The following is a 27613-nucleotide window of genomic DNA, read 5'->3' on the forward strand; positions in this document are numbered from 1 at the left end:
ACACAGAGTGAGCAGGTGACAATGAGGAAAAAATTGTTGAGGTGTCAGCCACCAGCGGAGTGAGCTTGGAGATGGCTTAATTTGCATTCCTGTGGTCCACAGTCACTCGCCAGTCACCACTTGATTTTTTCACTGTCCATACTGGGCTATCGGAGGCAGAATGTGTATTTTCAACTATACCCATGTCCCATAGATCTTTAATCACTACTTTAGTAGTGGCCATAGCTTCCCTGCTAATGGAATATTGTTTTGTGCAAGGTGGGGAAACACCTGTCAAGCACACTGTGCTCCCATCCGGCTCCACAACACAGTAGAAGCCTCATTCAAGATTCTAAAGACAGTTGACATCCAGTGTAAGCCATAGGAAGTGCAACTTTATCCATATCCCACTGTGTATTCAATAGGGGCTAGGTTGAAAATTGACCAACCTCAGAATTCCCACTTCCTGTTTGGATTTCTTCTCAGGTTTTTGCCTGCCATGTGAGTTCTGTTATACTTACAGACATCATTCAATCATTCAGTTTTAGAAACTTCAGAGTGTTTTCTATCCAAATCTACTAATTATATGCATAATCTAGCTTTTGGGCCTGAGTAACAGGCAGTTTACTTTGGGCGCCTTATTATCCAAGCTACTCAATTCTGCCCCCCCAGTCCCAAAGAAGTTAATGGGTATTGCTTCCACCCACTTGGTAAAGTGATCGGTCGCCGGCAGACACCAGCTGTTGTCATTGCTGGATTTCGTGAAGGGTCCGATAAGGTCCACCCCTAACATTTAAAGTGTTAGCTGGAACTAAAGTTAGAAGATGACTTTTTATTCTTTTTCCCATTGGAAACGACAGACTGTGGTCTATCTTGGATTTGTGATACACAGCTTTGCCTATGCTTTCCGTCCAGTTAGCGGAACGAAATTGTGTGAAGATAACATACGGCGTCATGAAATACATCACGATGTGTACGGGCAACCGTCCAGTAGCGGAACGAGATTGCATAAAGATGACGTACGGCGTCATGAAATACGTCACGATGTGTACGGGCAACCGTCCAGTAGCGGAACGAGATTGCATAAAGATGACGTACGGCGTCATGAAATACGTCACGATGTGTACGGGCAACCGTCCAGTAGCGGAACGAGATTGCATAAAGATGACGTGCATAAAGATGTGTACGGGCAACCGTCCAGTAGCGGAACGAGATTGCATAAAGATGACGTACGACGTAATGAAATACGTCACGATGTGTACGAGGCATGAGATTCATTTCAAGTGCAACGTTAATAACGGTGGTTTGGAGAAACAGCTCAGAGGTTTAATGATGCTCCTACGGAGGTTCTAACAATTCATTTAGCCTTAAACTGCTTTTGGGAAACCGGGCCTTGATCTGGTAAAAGTAGGACATATAAAAACACATTGTAAATCTTGCAAAAACAAATGTTGCAAATAAATTGGTCTATTTACTGGCCTGCTACAACAGATTAAAAGTTACGGTTAACAGGTAAAAAAAACTGTTTTCTAAACTCCCTAGTGTAGGGGCTAGCTTTTTAGACTATCATATACATTTAAAGCCTGAACGTTAACCACATGTGGTAAAAAAAAGACGAGAGCAATTTAGATATTAAATGATCTCTCTGCCTCATCATGCTATTTTCACACACCATCACACACATACGACTATAGTCAGCAGCAACCAAAATGGCTACAGAAACCACATCCACACATACTGGAACTATATGCCTACTGTCTTTATATTCCACTGGGAGAGCGTTCTTATCATTGTGTCAGCCTCCCTGTGGCAGAACCAGGGGCAGAAGTCACCTCCCCGGAGATGAATTCTAACGACCCAGGAGGTTTGGTGACAGATAGACAGTAGCAGAGCAACTCTTTATCTGTCAGATTTTCTCTTGAATGTATTACCAGTGTGATGAGAGGGTCTTTATGATTTCAATGGTCTCACATTCTGTCTACAGTTATATAGCCTACATGGAATATCATTAGCCTTCAAAATGTGTATTCTTTGACCATGGTCTATATTTACCATGGTCAAATTCAAAAGAAAGTCCGCTTCAATGCAAATTCTGCAGGGTAGGTGGTTAGTGAAATGATGCTCATATACATATTTGTTTTAATTTGCTCTCATTGTACAAATGATGAGAAGCAAACAGACGTGTGAATGTATGACACAGAGAGAGAGAGAGAGAGAGAGAGAGAGAGAGAGAGAGAGAGAGAGAGAGAGAGAGAGAGAGAGAGAGAGAGAGAGAGAGAGAGAGAGGGTGTGCAAGGGAGAGCTAGAGAGCACAAATGAAATCACAGGGGCTGTCCAATATCATCACTAAGGTGAATCTCTCAAACACTTTAAAAAAAATCTTTCCCCCAGTTCGTCCTGTTTTCACAGAGCCATGGACCTCACGGCAGAGTGTCATTGAAGCCACTAACAACATTTTCTGACTTTTGAATCAGTCTGAAGTGTTCTAAGTTTTCTTCCAAGGGAATCTGCTCCCAGACTTTGATTGCCACAGTGTCCAGATTTGTTCGACATAAGACATTCAGGGACGAGATGAGGATACTATTCATCAGCTTTGCCATCTTCTGTCTGTGGCTTCTACCAATGGTAAGCTACAGTATTTGACATCATTTTCACATGAGGGTTGGCAATCATCTTGAGATAAACGTCTACTAAATGCTATACAGAGAGTTTAAGTAACCGTGGCTTTTGTAAAATCTCAAAAGTGTTTCGTCTTTGTGCCTGTTCATGCCTTCTTCATTTTGTGTGTTCACACGCAGAGAAAAATCTGTGATTGTGGTGCGGATTTGAGAGGGAGAGGGAAAGCATAACTATAAATAAAATATTAAATTCCCATTATATAACAAATCCATCCCTGGGGCAAGAAAACAACAGGATCATATTGATTATCTGAATAATTATTCTGCTGAACATAGAGGGAGCATTTCAGTCCTCACACTACCAAAAAAGCCATAGGCTACAGATGGAAATCAATGATAAGACGGTCTCTGTCTCTATGGTAGAGGTTGATAGTTATGAAGTTGTATGCTATGCAGAGATATGTTGATGGTGATAACATAGAATAAGGGCTTTGGGTACACTGTAAAGGGGTTACCATGAATTGTAAAGTAGCTTACTGGCAGCTCGTGGCAAGAACATTCTGTATTTCATATTACAGTACACTTCCTGTAATATAAATATGGTACCAAAGCATGTACTGTCTAATGACACACAGTACACAACTGTAAAATGGACTATTAGACTGTCAATTTTAGTTTTTATTTCACAGTATTTTATTTGACAAGGGATTGGTGCAAGCCGGTTGGCTGCTTAGTAAAGTGTTATGTTTACAAATATTACAGAATATTAACGAATATTTGGTGTTTTATATCACTTGAATTTCTAAAGGCCTTTAACACAGGCTTCCAAACTGGCAGCGTCTACAGGGCATAACAGACCAACATTTTTTTTTATTCATACAGTTGAAAATGTTCAAGTTCAAATTCAATCCATCATTAATTTCAAATCCTAAATAATAAACAATTCCAACAATAAGCAACCAATAAAAATGAGGCAAACCAAACGGTCATCCAATCAAACGAAAACAAAAAAACGAAAGCAATCAATCAATCAATCAATCAATCAATCAAAAAGGAATCAGAAAAAAATCTGTCTGTCAGTCAGTCCTCAATGTGTCTGTGTCTTTTTGTTGGGGGGGGGGGGGTCTGGGCTGGCAGTTGCTGAAAGCAGGTGGCAGTTGTGCTAGGTGGGTGCGGTGTACAGGGTTGTTGCTGGATGTGGCTGGGACCAGGAAAACCTGGGTTGGTACTGGTGTTGGGGCCAGGACTGGAAGACATGCTGGGACCGAGGCTGGAGGATTGGTGCTGGGGACTGGGAAAGACAGGTTTAAAACACGCTGCCACTCAAATCTGTCCCCGACTGTATACATGTTAAATTGACGGGGAATATAACTAGTGATAGAGCCGACTCGTTTGCGAACGACCTAAGAGCCAGCTCTTGTAGGTGAACTTTGGGAGCCGGCTTGTATATCAGAAGAGCTGAATCTATTTATAAAAATAAATAAAAAATAAAGATATGAATAATCAAAAGATTTGAATTAATAGAATGAACTCATTCAAAGAACGAAAAATGAAATAAAATAATATAGGCCTAAATGCTCAAGTGCGCACACATTCATTCTGACTTTCTGCTCAGACTAACAGCCTCACCTGTTGTTCCTGTCAATCAGACACGCAGTGTCAACCAATGAACCAAAGATGCGTGAGGGAGGGCCGAGCCAACTCACTCACAGACACACACTAAGCAGCCGAGGAGAGAGATGACAGCTGTGAAAACAACAGCTGTAAAATGAGTCAGAAGCACAGTAGCATTTGGATGCATTTGAATAATGTACACAATATTAGAGCACAGTGTAGAATTTGCCAAAACAAAATCTCATATAAAGCTGGTTCTACACACAACTTTACACCAGCATATGCGAACTGTGCACCCAATTGTGAAGCTAGCTGTAGCGGAGCTTCCAGATACTAGTGGACCTGCTAGTGATAGTGGTGGGGCCAGCATCTCCACACGGGAGATGTATCCACTCAGTCAAGTAGGCGTACTCCGCAACCCACAGCAACGCAGTCTTCTATGGAACAGTTTATGCCAAAGTCTATGTCTGTAGCAAAACAAGGCCAAATTGACATTGCATTGGCTAAAATGATTGCCACTGATTTCCAGCTATTTTCGATCGTGGAGGACAGAGGTTTTAGAAATGATAGCAATAGTCTAAATCCAATGTTCACAATTCCAAGCAGGAAAACCCTTTCAAAATCACTTATTCCACAACTGTACGAGAGCACACAGTCTTCAGTGTGAGAAAGAGTCCAGAAAGCTACTGCAGTTTGCCTTCCCACTGACTGCTGGACATCAGGGGTAACCACTTCTTACATGTCGGTTACATGTCACTTCATTGAAGATTCTTCGATGTCTGGCTGTCTTCTGGACTGCTTTGAGTTCAGCAACAGACACACCTCAGAGAACATGGCAGAGGAACTGTTGAGAGTGGCCAGAGAATGGCAAGCAGACGGAAAAATGGTCTGTTGTGTTAGCGACAATGTAGCTAACACAACCCCAAAAATCTTGCCATGAAAATGTTTAAATGGACCCCTCATCTATGTCTTGCCCACACAATCAACCTGATTGTAGGAGATGCTCTGAAGGTGATGAAGCCCACTGTGGACAAAGTGAAAGCAGCTGTGGAATACTTCCACAGGAGCACAGTAGGTGCCGAAAAACAAAAGTCTACACAACGCCAGATGTTGATGCCTGAGCTGAGGCCTAGGCTGCACTACAAGGTGGAATTCAACATTTTATATGTTGAAGTGGTTTCTTGAGTCAAAGGATGCCATCATCTCTACCCTGGCCATTGTCAATGCACCTGTTGATGCTCTGACCCAAGAGAAATGGGAGGTGGTGGAGGAGGTGTCAAGAGTCCTGGAACCCTTTGAGCAGGTCACTGTGGATGCTGTTTTACGAGAGAGCAACTGGGGATGCAGCACGAAGGAATCCCTCAGCAGATGCCATAATGGAGGTCCGATCCTATTTGGAGGAGCCCCTCCGCCAAAGATCTGCAGATCCTCTGAGCTGGTGGAAGAACCTGGCCTCTTACTAAAGTCATGACAGGGAGACTTTGCATAGTGGCCACATCCGTTCCCTTAGAGGGTTTTCTCAAAAACGGGACAAATAATTACTGAGAGAAGAAACCGCATCAGTCCCTTGAAAGTGAGGCAGCTTGCATTTCTGAATGCAAATCTCTCATAAAAGACAAATATGGTCAGCATTGATGTGTGCTGCTGGTTATAACATGGCAATAAGGAAGAGAGAGAAAAGAGGGACCAGTTTATTGTTTTAAGGGGGATGCTGCAGTTTTGCACATTGCTATTTATTTTTCTTTGATATGGTGCAATATTCTATTATGCTGTTCAGATTGTATTAGTTTTGAATGGTTAGATTTATATGCACTTGGTTTATATACATTAAAAGGTTACTTTACTTTAAATGCAAATGTTTAATATCATTCTTTTTCATAACAAACAAATGCATTTTTAAATACATTGTGGTTAAGGTAGAGTATGATTTAATTTAATAACTTAATTAGAATTGTTTTAACACCAATCATAGTCCAACTATCGCAAACTCTTTGAGATGAAAAAATACAAAACATGTTTTTTTTAAGAGCCGTTTGGGAGCCAAAAGAGCCAGCTCTTTTTGGTGAGCTGAGCCAAACAAACAGGCTTACTGAAAAGAGCCAGAATGCCCATCACTAAATATAACCAGATAGGAGTTAAATTCGTACAGCACTCTCACTCAGGGGTGCAACAAAGATAGCCTTTTACAAGGCACGCCTCAAAATATGTTATTGAGCCAAAAACAACAACAACCATACACCTACTAGTGGTCAAAAGGTTTTTGGCCCTCCAAAGATATGGTACGGTACTGTAAACTGTGGGGTGGAATTACAGCACCATTCGAAATACAGCAATCTTTCCCTACCGACGACATTTTCCCACAATGCACTATAATGTTCAGTATGCCGCAGTAAAACGTTTGATTATTTTACTGTTGAAAATACAACAAAAAAATTACAGTATAATTTACAGTTTTCCATTACAGTGTAGAACTTCCTCAAAGTTCATTTCTCTTTATCTAAGTTATGATCTTATATTCAACATACCCCAGAAGACTCTGGTTCCTTCAAACTGATAAATAATTCCAAATGCTATTTGTGTCTATGCAGTTGTAAGGTCTGAAGATGTTCACTTACGTAACGGCATTAATTCATCCTCTTGATGATAGCAAGACACTGTTACCCACATGTGGCAAATTCATGATTTGTTATCAATGCACTGGATGAATAAGGTATTAATTTAAAATAATACTATCAAAAATTGAAGAACACATACTCTTATTGAACTGGGATCATTAGACAGACGGAATTTACGCAATCTACAGTCTCCATATTAATCACTTTAAAAAAAAAATCATGCACCAATAATAACTAGAAATGTTATCATTTAATTGGCCTCTTCGGTCGCAAATTAGCTCCATGTGTCGTCACAGTACACATCATCCTGAGGGTTGACAGCTGTGCCGGGTTAAACTGATCATTTGCTCAGCAAACACAATCTGGAGAAACATACAGTGCATTCATTGTTCACATTAGAGAGTTGGTCTAACTCGGTTATGGCACAACTCAGGTTGAGTGTTTTCCTCGGGGGGCTCAGCATGAACCACAGTGAGCCGTAACAACATTTTGATGATCTATCCATTTACCAAAAGCAGCCTCTATTTTCTTTCCCCCAGCACCATTCTCACACATGACGATCATGTGAGTACACTAAGGATTATTGCCCATGGAGCCGTGTGTAACACGTGCACCATCTTTCACTGCCATCCCCATTACCATGAGCTGAGGTTTCCCATGTCAGATTGTATTCTAACCCAGCCACGGCCAGACATACAGACAACCGGACACAGAACCACGGACATGATTGTCAGAATGTGGTGCCCAATTAGAGCTGGAGCATGGCTGGCTTACCACCCTGCTAGTGGAGGAGATGAATGCAGTGGCTCAGAGTTCATTAGCCTGATGAGGGTTCTGTAATGGATCATTGGTTTGACAGTGGATTACAGACAGGAGGGTAGTTATGAGAGGGCATGCAGAGAAAATAAATGTAGTCAAAGCTATACTATATGTTGATGATGTGTAGGCTAACATTCTATGTACAGATACAGATGTGCTGAGTATATAGTAAGGATATATCATATTACCAATCAATGAATGGGATAGGGAGCATGCTATACTGTATAATATTGGTCCCGTGGGCTTGGCATATAGTACACTGTAGCAGACATTACAACCCACCGTTGTACTTAATCTAAGAAATATTGGATTGATAGAAAATCCTCATGACTGATGTGCTTATTAGTATTTCTGTATTTTTATGGAACACGTCAATAGGTGGTAGCCTTTCTAGCTCAGTAAGCGTCATTATAATGATTCATCCAAAGATAATTGAGGAACATCATTCCCTTTCTATTTAAGCCTGAAAATAATTGAGGTGGAATGTTGCCAGTTCCAATTTGAAGAAAAGAGACATATTATGCCACGGCCATGAGTTTATCTGTTTCCTAATCTTGATCACTGATCACGAAATCGTCAAGAACTCAAATGTGTGTGTGTGTGTGTGTGTGTGTGTGTGTGTGTGTGTGTGTGTGTGTGTGTGTGTGTGTGTGTGTGTGTGTGTGTGTGTGTGTGTGTGTGTGTGTGTGTGTGTGTGTGTGTGTGTGTGTGTGTGTGTGTGTGTGTGTGTGTGTGTGTGTGTGTGCGTGTGTGTGTGTGTGTGTGCGTGTGTGTGTGTGTGCGTGTGTGTGCGTGTGTGTGTGTGTGTGTGTGCATGTGTGTTCTTCTGTAGCTGACAACTATGAAACAGATAACAGATGGCTGCAGCAGAGGACATGGAGCCAAGCTGACTTCACACTCAGCTGTGTCTGACAGTCACATTTACATGAGCACATAGTGCAGCACAGTCTATACTCTCCAACTATATGTTACAATCAACCTACCAATGAAACACTCCTGGGCCACAACGGCTCAGGGCAAGAACAAAGAGACTGTATCCAATGTCTTTTCGAGTGGATAATGGATCGATGAGATTAACTATCTTTTTATACATTTTCATGAGCTTGTGGCATCATCCCATCATTTTAATCATGTCTTTGTCAATTCCTCATTAACACTCTTTATTGTAGTTTTAGGATCATGTGGGAACTGATCATTAGATTTCTACCTTTACTTTATCAAGGTTACATCCATATCAAGCCCACAGGCATGTGAAGATTGACAGCAATTCATTAGAGACAAAGAGAGAGACGGACTGAAAAAAATACAAAACTTATCCTTCGTTCATCTGTCCGTAGGTGCAGGAGGAGGATGCTGGGAAGACCTTGGACTATCTGAACCTCGATCCAAATGTTGACAACACCTCACAGCCCCTTACCTACGAAATAGGAAGGAGGGGGAAAGAAGGAAACCTTGGAGCTGCAATGAAAGTCAAACACCTTTCCAAAGATGTATCCACCAAGCCTAAGGCCTTCAGCTATAGCTCCGTGGGCCCATATGGCTGGTCACAGAACCTCTCCCTCCCCTTGGATCAGTCACAGTTTCGCTCCAAATCCAAGCCCCCCATAAAAACACCTATCAAGGTCAAGAAGACCTTTGGGTGGGGCAACTTCTACCTCAACATCAAAACCATCAAGTTCAGCCTGCTGGTGACAGGTAAGATAGTGGACCACATCAACGGCACCTTCAGTGTGTACTTCCGCCACAACTCGTCCCGTCTGGGGAATATCTCAGTGAGCATCGTTCCTCCCTCCAAAGCCGTGGAATGGGAGGATGCAGGACGCCCGAAACTCCACTTCCAGAGTCAGCCGCAGTCCACCCCCAATGAGCACCGGCAGGAGATGAAGGCCCTCAACTGCGTGGTGGAGTACCAGAGGACCAACAGAGCCAAGAAAACAAAGCCATGCCTCTACGATCCCTCCCAGACCTGCTACTCAGAACACACCCAGTCTCACGCCGCTTGGATCTGTGCCAAGCCCTTCAAGGTCCTCTGTGTATTCATCTTTTTTCTCAGCGCCGACTACAAACTGGCACAGAAGGTCTGTCCAGACTACAACTTCCAGGCTGATCTCCAGCACTTTGGAAGACGAGGATAGTGGATGAACTAGGCGGGTTATTAAAGCATGTTTTCCTTCATCTCCTATATCATTGGAGAAAGGGGTTTGTTTTGAACAGGTCATGATGTACCTCTTGGGAGAACCAACACAGACATTCAGATGGAGAGATGGAGAGATTTGCTTGGTAGAATGGAAGTCGTCAGTACCGGGATAATATGTTGATAATACACCACTGAAGGGTAGAAGAATGACAGAATATCGAGTAGTGGTTGTTATAGTAGTGGTAGTGGTTGTTATAGTTGGGGTCAAATATTGAATTGGTTGGAGTGATGCTCCATGTGCATGGCAAAGCAGCTGGTATTAGCACAACAATAATTCCTATTTTTTACTACTGTAATTGTGTTTGTGTAAGTTGTCTGCTTTTTTGTCACATAATGCCCATCTGTGATGGCCCTTACATTAAACCTTTTCACTATTCATTTGGGGACATATTGCAACCAAGGCACCTCATCTACACAAAGAAAATGCCAACCTAACCAATTGCTTAATGTCTGTGAGTTGAGTGGACATCAAAAGGAAAATCATTTGAGCTAATATTGAGGTTTGTTTTAGCTGAATTTCAACAAGCTTGTTGAGTAAATTACAAATGTATGTTTGCTCAAAATCACTGAAAATCACACTCATCGTTATCACATTTCCCAGGGTGCTCTATTGCAGGTTGATTTTCAGAATTGTTTGCTTCAATACCTGTGTTGTTTGTACATTGACTGGTTGATTAATCGTATACTACACAAACATAAATAACATACTTTTTTCCAATCTAATCCAACTTGTTAGTAGTTGGGTTTATTACACCCATGTTAATCTCAGTTAACCCAGAACCAGGGCGTAGCCACCCATTGGAGAGCCAGGCCCACCCAATCAGATTGAGCAACAACCAAAGATATGTATATCAAATCAAATCAAATTTATTTATATAGCCCTTCGTACATCAGCTGATATCTCAAAGTGCTGTATAGAAACCCAGCCTAAAAGCCCAAACAGCAAGCAATGCAGGTGTTGAAGCACGGTGGCTAGGAAAATATATAAATATATATACACACTGAACAAAAATATGAACACAACATGTAAAGTGTTGGTCTCATGTTTCACGAGCTGAAATAAAATATCACAGGAATGTTCCATATGAACAAAAACATTATTTCTCTCAAATGTTGTGCACACATTTGTTTTCATCCCTGTTATTAATCATTTTTCTTTTGCCAAGATACTCCATCCACCTGACAGGTGTGGCATATCAAGAAACTGATTAAACAGCATGATCATTACACAGGTGAACCTCGTGCTGGGGACAATAAAAGGCCAGACTAAAATGTGCAGTTATGTCACACAACACAATGCCACAGATGTCTCAAGTTTTGAGTTAGTGTGCAAGTGGCATGCTGACTGCAAGCATGTCCATCCGAGCTGTTGCCAGGTAATTAAATGTTCATTTCTCTACCATAAGCCACCTCCAACATTGTTTTAGAGAATTTGACAGCACATCCAACCGGCCTCACAACCGCAGACCATGTGTAATCACGCCAGCCCAGGACATCCACATCCGGCTTCTTCACCTGCGGGATCGTTTGAGACCAGCCAACCGGACAGCTGATGAAACTGCGTTTGCACAACCGAAGAATATCTGCACGAACTGTCAGAAACCATCTCAGGAAAGCTCATCTGTGTGCTCATCATCATCACCAGGGTTTTCACCTGACTGCAGTTTGGCATTGTAAGTGACTCAGTGGGCAAATGCTCACCTTCGATGGCACCTGGAACGCTGGAGAAGTGTGCTCTTCATGTATAAATGCCATTTTTAACTTTACCTGGCAGATGGCAGACAGTGTGTATGGTGTTGTGTAGGGTGAGCAGTTTTCTGATGTCAACGTTGGGGACAGAATACCCTGTTGTGGCAGTGGGTTTATGTTATGGGCAGGTATAAGCTACGGACAACGAACACAATTGCAATTTCACAGAGATACCGTGACAAGATCCTGAGAACCACTGTCGTGCCATTCATTCGCCACCATCACCTCATGTTTCAGAATAATTATGCACAGTCCCATGTCACAAGGATCTGTACACAATTCCTGGAGACTGAAAATGTCCCAGTTTTTCCATGGCCTGCATACTCACCAGACAGGTCACCCATTGAGCATGTTTGAGATGCTCTGGATAGACATGTACGACAGCGTGTTCCAATTCCCACAACTTCGCACAGCCATTGAAGAGGAGTGGGACAACATTCCACAGGCCACAATCAACAAATTGATCAAATTGATCATGAGGCAAATGATGGTCATACCAGACACTGACTAGTTCTGATCCACACTCCAACTTTTTTTAAAGGTATCTCTACCAACAGATGCATATCTATTCCCCAGTCATGTGAAATCCATAGATTAGGGCCTAATAAAATTATTTGAGTTGACAGATTTCCTTATGTGAACTGTAACTCAGTAAAATCTCTCTCTCACTCTATATATATATACAGTGATTATTAAACAGCACGATCATTACACAGATGAACCTTGTGCTGGGGACAACAAAAGCCCAAACTAAAATGTGCAGTTTTGTCACACAACACAATGCCACAGATGTCTCAAGTTTTGTGTTAGTGTACAAGTGGCATGTTGACTGCAGGCAAGTCCACCAGAGCTGTTGCCAGGTAATTAAATGTTACTTTCTCTACATATATATATTTTTGTAAATAACAACTGGTGCACGATATCTAAGGAAGTCTCAAACTATTGCTCACCTGAGGTAGAGTATCTCATGATAAGCTGTAGACCACACTATCTACCTAGAGAGTTTTCATATGTATTTTTCATAGCTGTTTGCATATCACCACAGACTGAGGCTGGCACTAAGACAGCACTGAATGAGCTGTATTCCGCCATAACCAAACAAGAAAATGCTCACCCAGAGGCGGCGTTCCTAGTGGCCAGGAACTTTAATGCAGGAAATCTTAAATCCATTTTTACCAAATTTCTATCAGCATGTTAAATGTGCAACCAGAGGAAAAAAAACTCTGGACCACCTTAACTCCACACAGAGACACATACAAAGCTCTCCCTCGCCCTCCATTTGGCAATCTGACCATAATTCCATCCTCCTGATTCCTGCTTACAAGCAAAAATGAATGCAGGAAGCACCAATGACTAGATCAATAAAAAAGTGGTTAGATGAAGCAGATGCTAAGCTACAGGACCGTTTTGCAAGCACAGACTGGAATATGTTCCGGGATTCCTCAAATGGCATTGAGGAGTACACCACATCAGTCATTGGCTTCATCAATAAGTGCATCAATGTAGCCATCCACACAGTGACTGTACGCCATGGATTACAGGCAACATTCGCACTGAGCTAAAGGCTAGAGCTGCCGCTATCAAGGAGCGGGACTCTAACCCAGAAGCATATAAGAAATCTCTCTATGCTCTCCGACGAACCATCAAACAGGCAAAGCATCAATAAAGGACTAAGATCGAATCATACTACACTAGCTCTGACGCTCATCACATGTTGCAGGACTTGCAAACCATAACAGACTACAAAGAGAAGCACAACTAAGAGGTGCCCAGTGACACGAGCCTACCAGACGAGCTAAACAAGCTCTATGCTCGCTTCGAGGCAAAAAACACTGAAACATGCATGAGAGCACCAGCTGTTCCAGAAGACTGTGTGATCAAGCTCTCCACAGCCAATGTGAGTAAGACCTTTAAACAGGTCAACATTCACAAGGCCGCAGGGCCAGACAGATTACCAGGATGTGTACTGCAAGCATGTGCTAACCAACTGGCAAGTGTCTTCACTGACATTTTCAACCTCTCCCTGTCCGAGTCTGTAATACCAACATGTTTTAAGCAGACCACCATAGTGCCTGTGCCCAAGAACACTAAGGTAACCTGCCTAAATGACTACCGACCCGTAACATTCACATCTGTAGCCATGAAATTCTTTATCCCAGAAACCCTAGACCCACTCCTATTTGCATACCGCCCCAACAGATCCACAGATGATGCAATCTCCTGTATATAGTCTCGCTATTGTTATTTTACTGCTTCTCTTTAATTAAATGTTACGTGTTACTAGTGGTTAGAGCGTTGGACTAGTAACCAAAAGGTTGCAAGATCAAATCCCCGAGCTTACAAGGTAGAAATCTGTCGTTCTGCCCCTGAACAACACTGTTCCTAGGCTGTGATTGAAAATAAGAATTTGTTCTTAACTGACTTGCCTAGTTAAATAAAGGTTAAAATGTCCTATTCTTATCTGTATTTTTTAAACTGTATTGCTGGTTAGGTGCTTATAAGTAAGCATTTCACTGTAACGTCTACACCAGTTGTATTCGGCGCATGTGACTAATAACACTTGATTTACAGTATATGGACAATATCATTCGACAGTTTGGACACACCTACTCATTCAAGAGTTTTTCTTTATTTTGACTATTTTCTACATTGTAGAATAATAGTGAAGACATCAAAACAATGAAGTTTTGGAATCATAAAGTAACCAAAAAAGTGTTAAACCTTTCAAGATATACATTATATTTCAGATTATTCAAAGTAACCACCCTTTGCCTTGCTGACAACTTTGCATACTCTTGGCATTCTCTCAACCAGCTTCATGAGGTAGTCACCTGGAATGCATTTCAATTAACAGGTGTACCTTGGTAAAAGTTCATTTGTGGATTGTCTTTCCTTCTTAATGCGTTTGAGCCAATCAGATAGCCCTATTTGGTAAAAGACCAAGTCCAAATTATGGCAAGAACAGCAGAAATAAGTAAAGAGAAACGACAGTCCATCATTACTTTAAGACATGAAGGTCAGTAAATCCGAAAAATTTCAAGAACTTTGAAAGAAGAAAAGAGACATATTATGCCACGGCCATGAGTTTATCTGTTTCCTAATCTTGATTACTGATCACAAAATCGCAAATTACTCCTTCAATGTCGTTTTTCTAAATCACAAGTGTGTGTGAGTGTGTGTGTGTGTGTGTGCGTGCATGCGTGCGTGCATGTGTTGCTCTTGGCTGCTGTAATTTTTCTGTAGCTGACAACTATGAAACAGATAACAGATGGCTGCAGCAGAGGACATGGAGCCAAGCTGACTTCAAACTCAGCTGTGTCTGACAGTCACATTTACATGAGCACTTAGTGTAGCACAGTCTATACTCTCCAACTATATGTTACAATCAACCTACCAATGAAACACTCTTGGGCCACAACGGCTCAGGGCAAGAACAAAGAGACTGTATCCAATGTCTTTTCGAGTGGATAATGGATCGATGAGATTAACTATCTTTTCATACATTTCAATGAGCTTGTGGCATCATCCCATCATTTTAATAATGTCTTTGTCAATTCCTCATTACCACTCATGTACTCTTAATTACACCTCAGATTGCAGCCCAAATGAATGCTTCACAGAGTTCAAGTAACAGACACATCTCAACATCAACTGTTTAGAGGAGAATGCGTGAATCAGGCCTTCATGGTTGAATTGCTGCAAAGAAACCACTACTAATGGCCCCAATAAGAAGAAGAGACTTACTTAGGCCAAGAAACACAAGCAATGGACATTAGACCAGTGGAAATCTGTCCTTTGGTCTGATGAGTCCAAATTTGAGATTTTTGGTTTGAACCGCCGTGTCTTTGTTAGACGCAGAGTAGGTGAACAGATGATCTTCGCATTTGTGATTTCCACTGTGAAGCATGGAGGAGGAGGTGTGATGGTGTGGGGGGGCTTTGCTTATGACACTCTGTGATTTATTTAGAATTCAAGGCACACTTAACCAGCATGGCTACCACACCATTCTGCAGTGATACGCCACCCCACCTGGTTTCACTTTGTGGGACTATCATTTGCTTTTCAACAGGACAATGACCCAAAACACAATATAGTCAAAGCTATACTATACGTTGATGATGTGTAGGCTAATATACAGTGAGATGTGCTGGGTATATAGTAAGGATTTATCATATTAGCCATCAATGGATGGGATTGGGAGCATGCTATACTGTATAATATTGGTCCCATGGGCTTGGCATATAGTACACTGTAGCAGACATTACAACCCACCGTTGTACTTAATCTAAGAAATATTGGATTGATAGAAAATCCTCATGACTGATGTGCTTATTAGTATTTCTGTATTTTTATGGAACACGTCAATAGGTGGTAGCCTTTCTAGCTCAGTAAGCGTCATTATAATGATTCATCCAAAGACAATTGAGGAACATCATTCCCTTTCTATTTAAGCCTGAAAATAATTGAGGTGGAATGTTGCCAGTTCCAATTTGAAGAAAAGAGACATATTATGCCACGGCCATGAGTTTATCTGTTTACTAATCTTGATGTAATGTCGTTTGTCTGTTGTTTGAAGTGAGTCAGACCGAAATGCAGCGTGTAGGTTACTCATGACTTTTAATGAAGAAAATGCTGTACATGAAATAACTGAGAATACAAAACAACAAACGAGTGCAACTACTTACAGCCTATCTGGTGACTAACACAAAGACAGGTACAATCACCCACGAAATACAATGCGCACTCAGGCTGCCTAAATACGGTTCCCAATCCGAGACAACTAGAATCAGCTGACTCCAATTAGGAATCGCCTCAGGCAGCCAAGCCTAACTAGACACACCCCTAATAATACACTCCCAATTAATACAAACCCTAATACGAAATACAACATATAAACCCATGTCACACCCTGGCCTACCCAAACAATTAACAAAAACACAAGATACAATGACCAAGGCGTGACAGAACCCCCCCCCCTAAGGTGCGGACTCCGGGACGCACCTCAAGAGCATAGGGAAGGTCCGGGTGGGCGTCTGTCCATGGTGGCGGTTCTGGCTCGGGACGTGGACCCCACTCCATAAATGTCCTAGTTCCTCCCCTACGCGTCCTAGGATAATCCACCTTCTCCGCCGACCATGGCCTAATAGTCCTCACCCTGATCCCCACATAACTGAGGGGCAGCTCGGGACCGAGGGGCAGCTCGGGACCGAGGGGCAGCTCGGGACCGAGGGGCAGCTCGGGACCGAGGGGCAGCTCGGGACAGAGGGGCAGCTCGGGACAGAGGGGCAGCCCGGGACAGAGGGGCAGCCCGGGACAGAGGGGCAGCCCGGGACCGAAGCAGCCCGGTACTGAGGGGAAGCCCGGTACTGAGGGGAAGCCCGGTACTGAGAGGAAGCCCGGTACTGAGAGGAAGCTCGGTACTGAGAGGAAGCTCGGTACTGAGAGGGAGCCCAGTACAGAGAGGGAGCCCAGTACTGAGAGGAAGCTCAGTACTGAGAGGAAGCTCAGGCAGGTAGTAGGCTCCGGTAAATCCTGGCTGGCTGGTGGACCTGGATGATTAAGGTTGTCTGGCCGATCTAGAAGATCTTGGTAGACTGGCACCTCTGGCGGATCCCGGCAGACTGACACTTCTGGTGGATCCTGGCAGACTGGTGACGCTGGGCCGACTGGCGGCGCTGGGCAGACAGGAGACTCCGGCAGCGCAGGAGAGGAGAAAGGCTCTGGCTGAGCTGAACAGGCGGGAGACTCCAACAGTGCAGGAGAGGAGAAAAGCTCAGGTTGTGCTGAACAGTCGAGGCGCACTGGACGCGCTGGGCCGACTGGGAGCACTGGTGGCGCTGGACAGACAGGAGACTCCGGCAGCGCAGGAGAGGAGAAAGGCTCTGGCTGAGCTGAACAGGCTGGAGACTCCGATAGCACAGCAGAAGAGAACAGCTCTGGTTGCGCTAAACAAGCGGGAGACTCCGATAGCTCAGGAGAAGAGAACAGCTCTGGTTGCGCTAAACAAGCGGGAGACTCCGGCAGCGCAGGAGGGGAGAAAAGCACTGGCTGCGCTGAACAGGCGAGGCGCACTGGAGGCCTGGTGCGTGGTGTTGGAACTGGTGGTACTGGCGCGAGGACACGCACAGGAAGCCTGGTGCGGGGAGCTGCTACCGGAGGACTGGTGTGTATAGGTGGCTCTGGATAGACCGGACCGTGCAGGCGCACTGGAGCTCTTGAGCACCGAGCCTGCCCAAGCTTACCTGGCTCGATGCCCACTCTAGCCCGGCCAATAGGAAGGGCTGGTATAAGTCGCAGCTGGCTCTGCACCCGCACTGGAAACACCGTGCGCTCCATAGCATAACACGGTGCCTGCCCGGTCTCTCTAGCCCAACTGTGAGCACAGGGAGTATGCACAGGTTTCCTACCTGGCATAACTATTCTCCCTTTTAGCCCCCCCAATACATTTTTTGGGGTGACTTTCCGGTTTCCAACCGCTTCGCAGTGCTGCCTCCTCATACTCACGCCTCTCCGCTTTAGCTACTTCTATTTCCTCCTTGGGACTGCGATATTCTCCCGGCTGCGCCCAGGGTCCTTTTCCGTCTAATATCATCTCCCAAGACCAGAAGTCCTCATATTGCTGCTCCTCACAATTAACAGGGAGAGTAGGCTCAGGTCTGACTCCTGACTCTGCCACTCTCTCTCTGCACTTTCCCCGTTACCTACGGTTTTCGGTTTTCGCTCTGTATAGCCGTGCTCTCCTTTTCGATTCCATCCATGTATAGCCCTCTTCTCATTGCTGTAGGGAATCCCAGGCGGGCTCCTGCACTCGCACTGGGTCGGCCGCCCACCTGTCGATTTCTTCCCACGTAGTATAATCCATATCGTCCTCCTTCAGATCCTGCCAGCTCACACGCTGCTCAGTCTGTGAATCGTGGTGGGTGATTCTGTAATGTCGTTCTTCTGTTGTTTGAAGTGAGTCAGACTGAAATGCAGCGTGTAGGTTACTCATGACTTTTAATGAAGAAAATGCTGTACATGAAATAACTGAGAATACAAAACAACAAACGAGTGCAACTACTTACAGCCTATCTGGTGACTAACACAAAGACAGGTACAATCACCCACGAAATACAACACGCACTCAGGCTGCCTAAATACGGTTCCCAATCCGAGACAACTAGAATCAGCTGACTCCACTTAGGAATCGCCTCAGGCAGCCAAGCCTAACTAGACACACCCCTAATAATACACACTCCCAATTAATACAAACCCTAATACGAAATACAACATATAAACCCATGTCACACCCTGGCCTACCCAAACAATTAACAAAAACACAAGATACAATGACCAAGGCGTGACACTTGATCACTGATCACGAAATCGCCAAGAACTCCTTCAATGTCATTTTTCTAAATCACAAGTGTGTGTGTGTGTGTGCGTGCGTGCGTGTGTGTTGCTCTTGGTTGCTCTTAATTTTATTTTGATCAAACTGATCAATAGATTTCTGCATGGCTATCGCAGCATTCTGCAGTGATACGCCATCCCACCTGGTTTGCGCTTAGTGGGACTGTCATTTGCTTTTCAACAGGACATTGACCCAAAACACACCTCCAGGCTGTGTAAGGGCTATTTGACCAAGGAGGAGAGTGATGGAGTACTGCATCAGATGACCTGGCCTCCACCATCACCCGTCCTCAACCCAATTTAGATGGTTTTTGGATGAGTTGGACCGCAGAGTGAAGGAAAGCACCCAACAAGTGCTCAGCATATGTGGAAACTCATTCAAGGCTGTTGGAAAAGTATTCCTCATTAAGTTGGTTGAGAGAATGCCAAGAGTGTGTAAATCTGTCTTCAAGACAAAGGGTGGCTACTTTGAAGAGGATAAAATATATGTTTCACACGTTTTTTGTTACCTCATGATTCCATATGTGTTATTTCATAGTTTTGATGTCATCTTCTACAATGTAGAAAATATTCAAAATTAAGAAAAACCCTTGAATGAGTAGTTGTGTCCAAACTTTTGACTGGTACTGTATACAAACTCAGCAAAAAAAAAGAAACATCCCTTTTTCAGGACCACATGTAACAACACCTGCACAGGATCGGTACATATGAAAATCACTAGCCAACTTGGCAAAAACAAGTAAAATGGCCAAACAAAGCTCACTGTAACATTTATCCAAGACACTGTGTATTGAAAATGATGATGGACAATATTCCAAGTTATTTGATATCAGTGATTTCACCATGAAGGGCCTCCAGTTCCCCTATGTATCAATCACTGATTATATTGACCTAATCGAGGGCCTTAAAGACAGTTTCAGTACTGTTATGGGATTTTATGAATAAAGACTAAATGATGTATACATTTAACGCAGGATTATAACTAACAGAATTCTATGCTGTTTGATGAAGAATGTTTGTACATAGGCAAAGAGGAAGTGTTAACAGACAACTTGTGACCACAGTGAAACTAACAACAGGAAAGATGTCTGGTCCACAACCAGGGAGGGGAGAAACCCTTGGGCTTGCAGTAGATTGTGTAACATGTGGTAGTATATGATAAGCAATATGTATGTGTTGGAATGGAATTGAAAAGCAGCTTTGTCATTGTCTGAGAGGAGGAGGGACATTTATGACGAAATGAGAGGTATATTAACCAATGTACATGAAATGATGGGCAGAGCTCTCGAGAATAAACGTCACTGACTATTTTTGACTGGTCTCCGTCTGTTTCATTTCTACCAGAACCTTACAAACTCTGGGTACAGACTGAGTATTTTCATTGAAGTTCAGTTCATGAACACTGAGAAATTAATTCTCCTAACAAGTACATTAAGAGACAATGATCAGCACCACAACAATGTTTTTATTCAACACTTTCAGAAATCATGAAACATGCTTCTCCACTTGAACGTGAACGCAGAGTCATGATTATCAGTCCACTGAGGAGTGGCTTCCATCTGGCCACTCTACCATAAAGGCCTGATCGGTGGAGTGCTGCAGAGACCTTCCTGAAGGTTCTCCCATCTCCACAGAGGTACTCTGGAGCTCTGTCAGAGTGACCATAGGGTTCTTGGTCCCCTCCCTGACCAAGGCCCTTCTCCCCCAATTGCTCAGTTTGGCCGGGCGGCCAGCTCTAGGAAGAGTCTTGTTGTTTCCAAACTTTTTAAATTTAAGAATGATGGAGGCCACTGTGTTCTTGGGGACCTTCAATGCAGCAGAAATGTTTTGGTACCCTTCCCCAGATCTGTGCCTCGACACAATCCTGTCTCACAGCTCTACGGACAATTCCTTTGACCTCATGGCTTAGTTTTTGCTCTGACATGCACTGTGGGATCTTATATAGACAGGTGTATACCTTTCCAAATCATGTCCAATCAATTGAATTTACCACAGGTGTTCTCCAGTCAGGTTGTAGAAACGTCTCGAGGATGATCAATGGAAACAGGATGCACCTGAGCTTAATTTTGAGTCTCATAGCAAATGGTCTGAATACTTATGTAAATAAGGTATTTGTTTGACATTTTTTATACATTTGCTAAGATGTTTAAAAACCAGTTTTTGCTATGTCATTATGGGATATTGTGTGCAGATTGATGAGGGGGAAAAATGATTTAATCCATTTTAGAATAAGGCTGTAACTGAACACAAATGTGGAAAAAGTCCGAATAGTTTCCTGAATGCACTGTATTGGCCTATGTTTTATTATGTGTAGGTCTATGTGGGTCACATGTTAAATGCAACAGTCATGGATTTATTCCACGCATACAGATTCTATAGTGCCAGTTATGTTTATCTGTCCACTGGAGATTACTGAGATTGCTGTTCCTATTTATATGATTTAGGTAGTCTCAATAATCCATCTTCACTATCCAAGCAGTTATTTTTCAATGCAAGTTGCGGGTTATTAAAAGTTCACCCTGGCTGTATTCCAATAGGATCATGTCACTTTGCAAGCGTAATGGGATTTGCTTGCTTGATGTGGCTTGTAAACCAGGGGTTTCAGACCACTGTGTTAGGGTGTAACTAGCCCTCAAAGAAATTAGGCCTCGTTTTTTAAAAGTGTTATTAAGCTCATACATCACACACTAGGTTTCCTAATGAGTTAGAGACAACAACATTAATAAGGAAAACAAAAATACAGAAATAAAGCAGCTGTCCTGGACTGAAGCAATGATCCGGAATTGTCTTAAGTGGGAATTGATGCTCAATGTGAACGCCTTACAGTCCCGTCCATATTTCACTTTCACCTGCACCTTAAGAAACGTTTTACTATCTCGACATGCTCTCTCTATCCCTGCGAAAAAATTGAGTGTTTACTCACCTGTTATTACAATCTGATGAAGCGTTTTTTAACCGACTGACAACGCAGTTTATAGAGATGAATGTAAGGCTAAAACATCACTGTTATGATCATCGCATTGCACTCTAATCATCTTGCCGCTGTCGTTCACTGTTTTGAATAGGCATATTGCAACTATAAGTTTGTCATTTCATTTATTTGGGAGATGCATGGTTATGGCCTTTCTTGATTTGTCAAAGTCAGAATTTCTTATTTCAAGCATCTCATCCTTTTCATCGCCACATATTAAGATCAGATAATGACCAAATGGTATTCGCTGTTTTATTGTCAATCTTACACACAGCACAATCATGTAGACAAAATAAAGTACAGAACAAAGACAATACACTTTTCATATCTGGGGAACACACTGAGTCATTTGAACTGTTGTACAATTCAATTACATCCCCAAGATGGTATTTGACTTATACATAAGTTTGGCTCTTGTTGCTAATTGTGTAATAAGAGGTCAAATCCACTAACTCAGTGGCCTGTGCAAGGTGTGGGACCTCAACTTGATAAGCCATGAACCTTTTGATAGAAACTTATAGTTTGAAATGGTTGATATTCCAAACAATAAAGCCTAGAATCAACAAGAAATGTGTGTTCTGAGTTATGTATTTATTAGAATTTATTACAAGCCATTTGACTGATACAGCATGGTTTACTTCATTGAAACCTAGGAAGTCCCTCAATTTTCCACGTAAATATTGTAGATCTTTAACCTCTGATAGAGGTCCCATCTCCCTTTCATTTGAAAACAATTTTGGGTGCATTGAACGGTCAACATTTTGGCAGCTTTCATATATGTGGTTCTGATTGATCAAAGACGTGTAAATATTTTTTAAATTGAGCTTGGAAGCCCATTGTTTAAAGAAACAACCGCATAGACATATGTCTAACCTTTGGCCCCAATGACTATGTGCGATGGCAAATGTATCATATAATGCTGTTTAGGTGTAACATTGCGGTCTGGAAAAAGCTCGTTCCAATGCATCAAATGATTTTCAATGAGTAACTTCAACCTAGACACAGTCCCAATGGTAAGAAGAGGCGCAAATACTATCTGTGCAATCTCTATTAGCTCAATTATCAGTTGTATATATATGCATCGATTTCCAAACTCTCCAAACCAAATGGCAATATCCTTAGCAGGACAAGTGTATGCCAAGATGACTTTAGTTTACCATCACTTGACTTTAATGTACTAACAGAAATTGGGGGTGGCCGATCTCAAACATCGAGAGGGAAATAAGAGAAACCAAGAACAGCAGAAATCACTGAGTCCAGATCAATCTGTCCTGACACAAAAAGATGATTCGAAACACATTTGACTTTCAATGGGGCTATGCCCTCCAGAATGACATGCATAATGTATTGCAGAGTTTGTTGTATGATATCAAAGGCTGGGAATTCAACTAACTTGCTCTTTCTATTGATGCCATATGTTGTTCTCAAGCTGTTGCGAAGCAAGTCCGTCTGCGCCTTTTCTATTTCATCACAGCGTCTGACATGCTTCTCCAATGTCCTTTTAGTATATGCATCCTCATTGAAGTGTGTCTGCATGTCCTGAAAAGAACACTCACAGTGTCTGCGCTTACTGTAGGCAAAGCCCACACCCTCTTTGAACCCTGCTGGTTCATGTTGTGCCAGGGTGTCTCCACAGAGAGAGACCATGGCACCATGTATCGTTTTCTCTCCGTTAATAGATAGCATTTTAACCCCACTGTACAATGCATCCATGTCGTCCTTGATTCTATTCAACATTACATCTACACCAGATTGGCAGAGGTCTGCTGATCTAGCCATGGCAGGTAGCCTGATAGCAGCCAGTTTAGACCTGTATTTTGGATTTATATTTCCTAGGGTGTATTACACCATTAACAACTTGTTTTTTGATGCAAAGGATCCTAGTGGATTACAGATTTCTATTTCATCTGTGTACAGAACAATCTGTAATGCCTTTGGTTTCTCTTGAAAATAAGGGATGCGATTTTAAATGAGCACCATCAACTTTCCCTGCACATCTGGGGTCCCTTTTCAACCACAGACAAAATCCTTGGGTGTGATAAGAACTGTTCTAGACTTTTGACTAATGGTACGTAATAAAATAATTTGTCTTTGATGAAAATGTCTTTTGATCCTGCATATGGTTCGAGCAAATTGGAATTTCCTCTGCGTCCAAACAGCTTCTTAATAACACTGTCCTGTCTAAATAAAAAGGGTAAATGAAATAGTCAAATATATGCATTGCATCTTTTTCAAGTTGACCTGATGTGCACCCTGAATGCTTCTTTAGCACTGCCTCCATCTGCTTCCTGAGGTTGTCCAATAGTGATTGATACTGCTGTACCCCAGCAACAATGTCATTCACGCCTTTCTGGAAAAAATATATATAAATGAGAGACAGAGACAGAGACAGAGAGACATAAATCCCGGAGGTTGGAACACACCATGTATACCTATGATATTCAGATTTGCTTATCACATATTCATTAACATAAGGGATCAACAATAGTAACCTAGCACTGAGAATGAACTCAACCATCACTGAACCACTACAAAATGCTCTGCATAATGTAACCAACCAAATGCTGTGCTCTGTTCAGAAAAAGCATCTTACCTGTGAGAGTCGATGCTCGTCTCTGGCATTTATCACAAAAGCAGTGGCATGTGTTGTCAGATCCGAAACAAATGTTGACATTGAATGTAGTACATGTGTAGGCTGGACATTACTAGTTCATGACAAGTATAATGTTTGTGACAGGAGAGGTGGTTGCGAAGACTGACTATGAATGCTATTAGTAAATCTAAGTACTTGAAAAAATATGGTCAATTTCAGTAGATTGCCACCAACCGAGTAACTTACTTGTTGCACTGTGACAGCTCTGTTGGTCAACGCCCCTTTGCCCTTCATCTGAGTCAGGTGTACGTAGTTGCTGATCAGTGATGCTGGAGTTAGCTAGAAGCTGAACGGGTTAAATGTTGTCCTGTGTACTACACATCAAAGATTATTATTTGAAATTGTATTTAGTTTCACCAATAGAGCTATTTAAGTGTTTTGTTCCTATTTATCATTGATTATTTTCACAGTAACCCAGCTTTAGCCATAAGAGTCATTATAGCTAAAATTATGGAATAGCATGACTTTGGTCCCTGCTTCGTCCGTTCATAAAATAAAAAACATTGAAATCCAGAGAACCTAAACAGAAATGCTAGCTAGCTACTTACTTGTTCCAGTGGTACTTGGCTTTCCTCCGAAGGCTGTTCATCTGGTCAGGTGCAATCAAGTAGGTGTTGACGGTGGTTTCTCGGCACATGATGATAGAAGGAATTGTACACTCTATATTCCTCAGTGCATCTGTCAATACCTGTTACGAATCCCTTTTGGCCCGACAGTCTAGGGGGGATGGTAATGAGACCTGTAACATAACTCATGCAAATTATTATTGTGACAAAGTAAAAGTGTGCACGAAATAACCACGACAACAGAAATCTACCGTCAAACTCTAGGTTTATTTATAAACACACGGTAATGGGGGGAGCAGGAAAAGGGGCTGAGCTGGACCCAAGGAAAGAAATAATAAGTATTCAAACACACCCCTAAGATAGACAAGCCTATGCTAACCAAAAATACAGTGGGTGGTCCGCTTCTAACTAGTGTATTTAACAAAGTTCACCTGGTTTATGCCCATTTCTCCCAACAGCAATCAAACACAAACACCATAAACAAAAACAATACTCACAGGTGATGACAAAGTGCTATGAGGTGCTTAAACAAAAGAGAGGTTAAGACATAAAGCAAGAGTGAAACACAGAGACCTACAGACATGGCATTTACAGAGAGATTGTGCTGTGCTGTGCTGTGCTGTGCTGTGCTGTGCTGTGCTGTGCTGTGCTGTGCTGTGCTGTGCTGTGCTGTGCTGTGCTGTGCTGTGCTGTGCTGTGCTGTGCTGTGCTGTGCTGTGCTGTGCTGTGCTGTGCTGTGCTGTGCTGTGCTGTGCTGTGCTGTTGAGCTGTGCTCTAGAACAAACAAATGGGGTTTTAAACCATGGGGAAGGAACTGGAGGTCAGGTGGAGAAGGTGTCTTCTGATTGATGATTGATTGTTGACTGATTGGGGAGTGATGGTTTTCACCTGTGAGGGGAGAAGGAGAGAAAAGAAACACACACACAGGATACACACACACACACACAGGATAACTGTATCCGTAACAATACCACAGAGCAAACAGAAATCAGGGCTGCGACTGTGCAATCTATCGATACGGCTCAATAACAGTTTCAATGAAAAATAAAACAACGTTCACAAGTATTTATTATATGACCAAGTCATTTGATTGGAGGAAAGAACAACAGCACTGGGACTTTTAACTATACATGTATCACTCTAATAACCGTTAATCACATTCACGATCGTTATCTATCTTGCATTGTAACAAAGTTCGCACCGCAAAGATGAACATATTTCCACAAATAACATTTGAGTTCAATTATGAATGGTCGTCAGGAGAGGACGGTAACATGGAGACCGACACAAAGTAGCAGTAGCAAGCTAGTGTGTAGGAAAATGTATATGTGGTGCTTGGCAACAGTCCAGTCCCAGACCAGTTGGGGAATTATGTGTGTTGTTGGAGCCAAATAAATGATTCAATAAATCATAATCTGCTGTCGCTTATCACTGTTAACTAATCAATTGCGCTTGTAGAACTGTTGTATAAAAGCAATATCACAGTGGAGGTTGTGCTGTTATACTGAATATTATTATCTGTGGCCTCGCACCTACGACCGAATCACAGCCGTGCGGATATTCAGCACTCCCTTTACGTGTGATATTACTTAACAGATGTACGTTCATCACATTATCTAGGGAGGCCTATAACTAAAAAGTCAAAGGCGGTCCAAAGCTTTGAGTCCTCTAACACCACCATGAATGAAGATGGAATGAATGACACATATCCAGGCATGGATCATATACATTTTCACATGTTAATCGGTCGGGTTTGTTATGTTTTCTGGCATCAGAAACTACTGAGAGCCTACAGAACCAGGCAAGACATTATAATACTCTACAGGGGATGTATAAAACCAAGGCCAGACCCAACCAGAAGGATGTTTCCCAGCTCCTGGGACTCTGATGCTACTAAGGAGCAGGACAGGCCTACCAAGATACTTCAAGCGTATCCCTGCTTCGGAGAACTGGATAATGTAAGCAAATGTATTCATTTTAAGTAGGCCTATGCTTCTTTAGCCTGGTTAACACCAGGCCGAATCTCAAATGAGATACGGTGTGGGAACTGAGCAGCGTGAGAGGCCATAGCAGGGACGGGGGTAAACTGTTATATAAATATATGTAAACATTCATATACATAGTTCATATATTATACAGCGCCAAGCCAAACCGCCTGACTATGTACCCCTGCTAAAACAGGAACTAGCTCACACAGCCAGCAATAAAACTACCCCCTAACACTATTTCCTCAGCTTTGCTGTCTTACGACTCCAGGAAACAAAGACATTCCATCGCATGAACACATACACCCAGCCATAGTAAACTGCCCTCTACCTCATGAATCCCTGACAAAAACATCTCCTAGAATAAACAACTCTTCTCCCCTGCTAATGGTCGGGTGCCCAGAACAGAAGACTGCTGTGCACCAATGGGGGCTTCTACTCTGGCTAGAGCGGGTCCG

At 42.6% G+C, this 27613-nt stretch overlaps 1 protein-coding gene across 1 annotated transcript; it reads left to right on the forward strand.

Moving 5' to 3' along the window:
* Positions 1–2398: 2398 nt before the first annotated feature.
* Positions 2399–10729, forward strand: LOC124021451 (neurexophilin-4-like). Its single transcript, XM_046336648.1, has 2 exons — positions 2399–2604; positions 8983–10729. The coding sequence occupies exons 1-2, from the start codon at positions 2551–2553 to the stop codon at positions 9778–9780; spliced, it is 852 nt and encodes a 283-aa protein (XP_046192604.1). The 5' UTR covers positions 2399–2550; the 3' UTR covers positions 9781–10729.
* The last annotated feature ends 16884 nt before the right edge of the window (positions 10730–27613 follow it).

Source organism: Oncorhynchus gorbuscha, linkage group LG03, assembly GCF_021184085.1.
Source record: "Oncorhynchus gorbuscha isolate QuinsamMale2020 ecotype Even-year linkage group LG03, OgorEven_v1.0, whole genome shotgun sequence".
NCBI lineage: Eukaryota > Metazoa > Chordata > Actinopteri > Salmoniformes > Salmonidae > Oncorhynchus > Oncorhynchus gorbuscha.

Excerpts from the sequence above, each read along its gene's own strand:
- LOC124021451 (XM_046336648.1), top strand. The coding sequence starts at position 2,551 with ATGAGGATACTATTCATCAGCTTTGCCATCTTCTGTCTGTGGCTTCTA. Across the intron at positions 2,605-8,982 it reads GTCTGTGGCTTCTACCAATG|GTGCAGGAGGAGGATGCTGG; the intron begins GTAAGCTACAGT and ends ATCTGTCCGTAG.